The sequence below is a fragment of the Microtus oregoni genome, unplaced genomic scaffold, assembly GCF_018167655.1.
Source record: "Microtus oregoni isolate MIOR12 unplaced genomic scaffold, Mior012 000026F_ref0000081, whole genome shotgun sequence".
Taxonomy (NCBI): Eukaryota; Metazoa; Chordata; class Mammalia; order Rodentia; family Cricetidae; genus Microtus; species Microtus oregoni.
Window position 1 is genome coordinate 15001791 of NW_024543085.1, and position 8100 is coordinate 15009890.

The window sequence follows — 8100 nt, forward strand, 5'->3', positions numbered from 1 at the left end:
GGGGACAAATTCTGGGTCCCCAGTAATAACCTCCTTCCCTCCAATCCCTTCAATAGAAAAGAAAAAAATGAGGATTACTATTTTCATTTTGAATGACTTCCAATGGCAACACTTCACATCCCAAGAAATTACTGTAAAATAGCTTTTATGACCTTGTATGGAAAAAGAAAAGTACCACAAAGCCATGGTTGTTCATTTCTGTCCTTCCTGCCTGTTACTGGGGAAAAACATGGCAAGTTGGAAAAGGGAGATTTTTATGACAACAGTAAAGAAGACAACAACCAGAAATTTAAAAAAAAAAACAAAAACAAAAACTGATGACTTGCCCAAACTGTAAAGAAATGGCTACTAATGTAATAAACTAATATACTCATACATGGCAAAGATATTTGCACAGCTCTGGTTAAAAACAGACTGGGACACCAAGGGTACACAGAGTCCCAGGTCTCTCATCACAAGGAACTTAAAAAATTGAAGAATCATTTAGGGTGTTGTGGCTCAGTGGAATCCAGGCAAATCACTTACAATACAAATGCGAGGACCTCAATTAGAATTCCCAGAACTTACCTACAGATGTTACAGACACGTGAGTTTGGCCTCTGGGCTCTAGAAGCATGCTATAGCAAGGGCAAGCCTGCTACACACACACACACACACACACTCTCTCTCTCTCTCTCTCTCTCTCTCTCTCTCTCTCTCAAACTTAAAAAAGAAAAACTAAGAACAATTCAGTAAAATCATGATAATTGTATTATTTGTACATGTGTTTTTAAGCAAGCTTTCTTTATGTTTGTGGACATAAGAGTAAGTGACTGGCCAGGTGGTGGTGGCCACCTTTAATCCCAGCTCTCAGGAGGCAGAGACAGGCAAATCTTTGTGAGTTTGAGGCCACCTGATCTACACAGTGACTTCCAGGACAGGCTCCAAAGCTTCAGATAAACCCTGTCTCGAAAAAAAAAAAAGTGTGTGTGTGGGGGGGGGGGTAGGGTGGGGAGGATGGAATAAGTGACCACAGAAGCTCTGGCATAGAGTGGAGTAATAGAGTTGGGTCTGGAAATTGACTGTGTCCGCTGGAGGTGCAGTGCATGTTCTCAACTTCTGGGCCATCTCTCAAGTGTCTAAGGATTTTCTTGAGATGTTCAGCTGCATATAGGCAGTATTTATTTCTTCCTGGTAGTATTTTATGATTTTTCAAAAACTATTTTTGTATCGTCGCAAATTTTAAAATTTTATAGTAAATATTAATCTAAAATTAAGAAAAAGAAACTTATTTCCTTTAGAATTGAAAAGCAAACTGGGTCTCTTTAAAGCATTCATTATTTCTCAGAGTTGAAAGTTATATTAGAAATAATACATATACTTCTTAATATGAATTGTACATATGATTCTTACTACAAAGTGATTTAAATGTTATAACAATAAAGTTAATTTTTAGTACTTTGTGATACTTAGCTTTTAAAAAACAATGAATGACTTTGTCCCCTAGCAAAGTCAGCTTTCTGTGGGACAAGTTGAGTTGCTATGGTTACATCACTTTATACTTGCAGCTAAAATGTCTGTACTTTAGGTTTCTAAATTTATGTCATCTCGTTCCCATTGCACTTGGAGAAAGTGGTTTTGATTACCCACATGAAACTCAAGGGAGCTTCGCCTCACTCTCTTAGCACACAGACTACCAATCAAATACAATAAAAACAAATCCTTATTGTACTTAAGAGAATCCAGACAAATCTCAACCTCACCCATCCTCTCCCACCAAACATCTGGACCTCCCTGCAGTCATGGGGGCAGCAGGGCAGCAGGAGAGAGAGAGAGAGAGAGAGAGAGAGAGAGAGAGAGAGGAGAGGAGAGGGGTGGACCACCCCACTGCTCATGAAAGCTACAAAGGCCAGTCAGGATTCAGAGAGAAGAGAACCTCCCAAGTCATAATCTTCCCCCAATGTCCCACTGACATGACTGGAATTTTAACCAGATTCTCTAGGTCAAGTAGAGGGAAACTATTTGGCAAAGCGGATGGAGAGAGATCATCTTGATAGTGGGTGGGGGTGGGATTGTAGGGATTGAATACCAGCAAAACACAATGGTGCACATGAGAAAATGCAGTAATGAAACACAATATCTTAAATATATTTGAAAGAATAAAAATATATGGATCAACATAAATAATATCAAAAGCACATGCTTTTAAACTGAATGCTTTTTTTTCTACTAGGATTAGGGGTTAAATTCTGATCAACTTTCTGTTGGTAGATGTAGGAATAAATTGCCACTGATGGATTCTGCTCTCTTTACTTTCCCCACTTACAAAGTTTTATGAGCTTTTATGTATTTTCCGTTTTAAAAACCTTTAAAATCATTGCCCATTTTTCATTACATGTACAAACACATCTGTTTGTATTTATGTATATATATGATATAAATCAGTTTGTATATATGTATGTATATATATATATAGATATATACTCAGAACAAAAATCTATACCTATTAGAGATGACATCATGTGTATATATACACACATACATATTTCTAAGTACATATATGAACAACAGCCTGCTCAGACTGTACAATGTTACTTTTATGTGTGTATATACAGAGCTGACCACTTGATTGTGGACAGGTAATTGGCATGCTCTTCCCTAAGGAAGACTGTTTCTCCCCCTCTCACAACTCCTTTGTTGGGTTGACACCTAGTCCTTGTTAGCATGCCTATAAACATGAGCTAGGAGGGTTTGAAACTAGGAAAGGGTGGGGGAAGAAATGGCATATTTATACTGTAATCTCAAAAAGTAAAAAATTAAAAAGGAGAAAATTCTAGCAACAAGTTAGTAATGTGATGGAGGAGGGTCATCTATCTATGTGTTACTTTCATTGGTTAATAAAGAAACTGCCTTAGCCCTTTGAAAGGACAGAAAATTAGGTAGGTGGAGTAAACAGAACATAATGCTGGGAGAAAGAAAGCATAGTTGGTCAGACACCATGGAGCCAGCTGCCAGGTCAGACATGCTGAATCTTTTCCGGTAAGTCACCACTTCATGGTGCTAAACACATTATTAGAAATGGGTTAATCAAGATGTGAGAATTAGCCAATAAAAGGCTAGAACTAATAGGCCAAGCAGTGTTTAAAAGAATACAATTTGTGTGTTGTTATTTCGGGGGTAAGCTAGCTGGGATCCAGGCGGGAATGCAGCCCGCTGCTCTCACTACAGTAATGTCTCATCACTTGATAAGAAATTGTCTTTTCTTGGATTTGATCCATTAATTGTTTTCCATGTTTCTAATTCTCTCCCCTCTCCCCATTCCCTCCACTTTTGTCACTGACATCCAAGTTTATAAAGGAGTCTCCAATGTTGGTTTGCTCCGTTCTGGCTTAACTCCAGCTGTACTGGGCCTCTCAGGACAGTCTCATTGACCTTACATCTCGCCTGCCTCAACACGGGGCTGCTTCCCCCATCTTCGGATGGAGCTGGAGTCACAGCACCCAGCAAAGACCTTCAGAGGACTAAACTCAGTTATCTCACTGCTCCTGGCCAGCTGTTTTCTTATGCTCAGTGATTTTCTTTTTATCCTAAGATTTACTTACAGATTAGAGTTGAATTATCTTGGTTGTCCCCATTTCACTGGTTCTTTTACTGATCCCTTGTGCTTCCCTCTCAATTAAAGCCCTATCCTTCCTTTTCTTCCTTTTCTAGGCTTTCTGACAACCGACCTTGCCAGTCATTGTGTGCACTCCCATCTCTCTTCTGAGAGCTACATTTAGGTATTTAATTTCCTTGTAGCGATTTACTTCTTCCCCAAACAACAAAGAAGCAAAGATACTTAATTCAACTATTTGGTTTCTTTTCATTCTTTCTTTCTCTTTTCAGTTTACTGTTTGTCCTAAAATACAAGTCTTACCATCTTATCCTCTGCTATAAAGAACTCAAGTCTAAATGATAAGATCCAAAATGCCAAATCCTGACTTTGAGAGTTCCTTTCTCCCCAGTCTACCCCTCCTGTTTATTTCCTTCTGTACTTTTTATAGCCCAAACGTGACAAGTTATTGCTCAACATACCTTGCTCCTTGGCCACATCATCTCTTTGCATGAGACTGGCTTTCATCACATGCTTCCTGGGACTAACATGGTGCCCTTCCATTTTCTTCAACACCTCAACTTCTCCTTCCTAGATGAAGTTTTCTTGGTCCTTGCCTCTTTTGTCCCATATGTTGATTCATTAGAACCTCTTTTTTTGCTGTTGATTGTTTTTATTAACTCTGTTGAAATCTTGGGGTGACAACAAGGGACAGTGAGGAACTACTATTGCTTATGTCTAGCATAATTTCTGATAGTTTGTAAAATTTTTCTGATATATGAATGAAATAATAATGCATAATGAATATGATATTTTTAAAATATTCTTTCCATCATACAAACACCAAACCTATACCCAGGTTTTGCTTACAGCATATGACTAATACAGATTATTAAATTTTTAATCTCTTTTTAAAGAGGTTTATTCTATTTCAGTTTAAGGGGAGGTGTGTGCTCATAAGTGCAGGTGCCTGTAGAAGAAGGTGGGGGAATCAGATCTACTGGGGCTGAAGTTACAGGAGTTGTAAACCATTCAACGTGGGTGCTGGGAACCAAACTCAGGTTTTCTAGAAGGGCAAGAGGGATCCTTAATCACTGAACCCTTGCTCTAGTTTCCTCGGGTTATCACATTTCAATACATTTCCTACATAATACTTGTACTCTAATGGCAGCAGAGTGGAGGTATGTGGCTGCTTCCTCTGAGACTGAAACCTTCTATTTAGGGGGAAAGGAAAGGAAGGTAAAACAATAGGTTATTTTAAGACTGTGTGTTTACAGAAAGTTGAAACAACAGAATATTCTAAAAGCAACACCAGATCCTGCAGGAAGCTCCTTAAGACAAGACATAAGCAAATAGAAATAGCTTCAGGATGTTCCTGAAACTGACCAGATTCACTAGTTCTCTCTCTCCACAAGAGTAAAGAAATGATAAAGACTGCCAAGAAAAGGCTCACATAAGCCCAATGGCTTGGAAAAAGAGACAAACCCAGCAGCCAGGAGGAAGTAGAAAGCAACTGAGTTGCCTGGAAGAAGCTCAGACCATGTAGGTCAGCAGGAATTGACACTCCCAAGTCTGTTGACCAAACTGAGGTCTGTGCAGTATACTCCAGGTTTGTGAGTTGTCGCCCAGGTTTGGATGGGTCTCTGCTGAGGCAGCTGTCTTTGAGTCTTCTCTGTTTCTTAAAGTCATTCCTCTCCTACCTGTAAGTAACCTAGTAAAGCGCATTCATTCACCAAAGCTGATTTGTGGGCTATCTGTGCTTTGCTCTGTCATCAGTTACCTTTCTGGGGTGAGGAAATATTTTTTCACATTTCCCAAGAAATAGTGTCACATAACGAGTAAGTAACTAACTTCCCATAGCTTTATTTCATAAATTTTCACCTCCCTTCAGTGATTATTAAGTAGCACATGCAAAACTTACAGGAATGAGGCAGGTATGGTATCATGCTTACGATAACAACAGTACTTGTGCCGGGCGGTGGTGGCGCACGCCTTTAATCCCAGCACTCGGGAGGCAGAGGCAGGCGGATCTCTGTGAGTTCGAGACCAGCCTGGTCTACAAGAGCTAGTTCCAGGACAGGCTCCAAAACCACAGAGAAACCCTGTCTCGAAAAACCAAAAAAAAAAAAAAAAAAAAAAAAAAAAAAAAAAAAAAAACAGTACTTGTTTGGACTCATCTCATTTTCCTGAAATTTAGTTTTTCACATCTCTATTGTCTCTTCTATTCAATACTAGAATTCTATGTCCATATGTTGAAGAAAGATCTATTTGATTCCTAATTTTTCTAGGCTGTGATAATTTACAGGAAAACTCGAAGCTATATGCTGTTGAAAATTAATGGCTTCTTAATTTGGGAACTGTTAGGTCAGCAGTGAAATAGCAGCCCATTCATTCATTTTAACTGTCAAAATCATATAATTTCATGGGAATGTGGCTATCAGTGTGAATCTGTTAGGAACAGGTATTCTCAGCATATAGGAAGACTGATCACTCAATCACAAGTGCTAAATATCCCCAACTCTTTTTTAAATTAGTTTTAAACTGAGTTTATGAGTACAAAAATCAGGTAGTTGGAACCTCCCAAATTGAATGTCAGTTTTCTAGTTCGCTTAACATTTTGTATCCTAAAATGAGTATAAACAGCATTAAAAAGGGGCAATTGCAATATATTGGGTTCACTTTCAATGGCCTGTTTTGGGTGCATGTGTGTAGGACAGATAGAGATTTCCTTTTGTTAATTCAACTACATCTTTTCGGACACATACGCATGAGATATCTCTGAGAAGCTATTCCGTTTCTATCATTCTTCATTGATTTCTGTCCCAAAGAGAGCATCTAAGACATCTAAGCTTTTAATATGCTTTGTTTGGCTGCCACAGAACCAGTGACAGGTGCTTCAGAGCTGTAGAGGTGTGGGGAGAGCATGGCATCATGTTCTTGTCCTTTCTGGATGGAGGGGGCAGCCTGAGAGACAGGAAAGTGTCCACTCTCAAACTAGTATCTTGAAGACATTCCTCAACGCCACTAATACAGGGAATGCCAAACACTTCCAGCACTCACAGGTGGGGAGAAGGGGATAAAAGCAAGCAAAGTTCAGGGTTTGAAGGAATAAAAGAGGCTCAAAGCTCTTCCACGGGAGGCCTACACGCCGCCGATTGTGCCGCCACCATGTCTCTCGTGATCCCTGAGAAGTTCCAGCACATCCTGCGAGTACTCAACACCAACATCGATGGGCGGCAGAAAATAGCCTTTGCCATCACTGCCATTAAGGGTGTGGGGAAGAGATACGCTCACGTGGTGTTGAGGAAAGCGGACACTGACCTCACCAAGAGGGCTGGAGAGCTCACAGAGGACGAGGTGGAGCGTGTGATCACCATCATGCAGAATCCCCGGCAGTACAAGACCCCAGACTGGTTCTTGAACAGACAGACGGATGTGAAGGACGGGAAGTACAGCCAGGTTCTGGCCAACGGCCTGGACAACAAGCTGCGCGAGGACCTGGAGCGGCTGAAGAAGATTCGGGCCCATAGAGGGCTGCGCCACTTCTGGGGCCTTCGTGTCCCAGGCCAGCACACCAAGACCACTGGCCGCCGGGGCCGCACTGTGGGTGTATCCAAGAAGAAATGAGTCCTTGGGCCTTTGCTGTTAATAAATAGTTTATATGCCTGTGGTGGGGGTGGGGGGAAGAGACTCAAAGGTCTTTCTGAGGGAGCCTAGGGAAGGCTCAGTGAGAGAGAAGTCTGAGTGATGGTGGCCAGACATCACAGATGGTTTAAGCACATTTATATTTTAGATCATTTTGTCCCTAGTTGGTGGAATAATCTCTCTCTCCTGCCTATTACTTACCAAATTATGGCCTACTCACTAGCAAAAAAGAGCAGAAAGAATGGCCCTGATCACAGATAATGGAAGTTGCCTTTACTGGAAATAGAGTTTAACGACTCTCAGATTTTGCCCAGTGGTTATGTATCTCATTTGAAAACAATGCAGGTGTATTAACCTATGCATGGCATAAAAGACCCACATCCATCTTGTACATTTCTCCACACTTAATTAAGACAGGGAAATTAGCAGGAATAACGAAAATATATTAGTGGCTCAAAATGCTTACTTCTTCTAAGTAAAGCATTATTTTTCTTTCAAATATCAGCTTCTGTAAATAGGGAACGATGGCTATGTTCTGGATTTTATTATTCCTATTGAAAAAAATCTGAGAAATAAATAATTCACACTGATGGGTTTCTTGAGGCAATGTGGTTACCGTTGCTTTGGAAACTAGCTCTTCCACATATATCTATGGACTTAGCTGATACTGAACTGTCATTACCTTTCAAAAATAAATATGGTTTTCCAGGAACTTTTCCTTCTCCCTTTGTTGACTGGATGAAATTCTTTAATATACCTATAAAAAGTGCCGATTAATAGCAATAGCTAACCAGTAGGGTTTACTCCAGGAACTGGGGCGTGGTGTGGAATGAGGCTTTTGTGTTTACTCCTTGGGTCTTCTCATCACATTTGATAACTTTGAC

At 40.2% G+C, this 8100-nt stretch overlaps 1 protein-coding gene across 1 annotated transcript; it reads left to right on the forward strand.

Annotated features, from left to right (window-relative positions):
• Window positions 1-6739: 6739 nt before the first annotated feature.
• On the forward strand, window positions 6740-7201 carry LOC121463490 (40S ribosomal protein S18-like). Its single transcript, XM_041675738.1, has one exon. The coding sequence runs from the start codon at window positions 6740-6742 to the stop codon at window positions 7196-7198; it is 459 nt and encodes a 152-aa protein (XP_041531672.1). The 3' UTR covers window positions 7199-7201.
• Window positions 7202-8100: the final 899 nt, after the last annotated feature.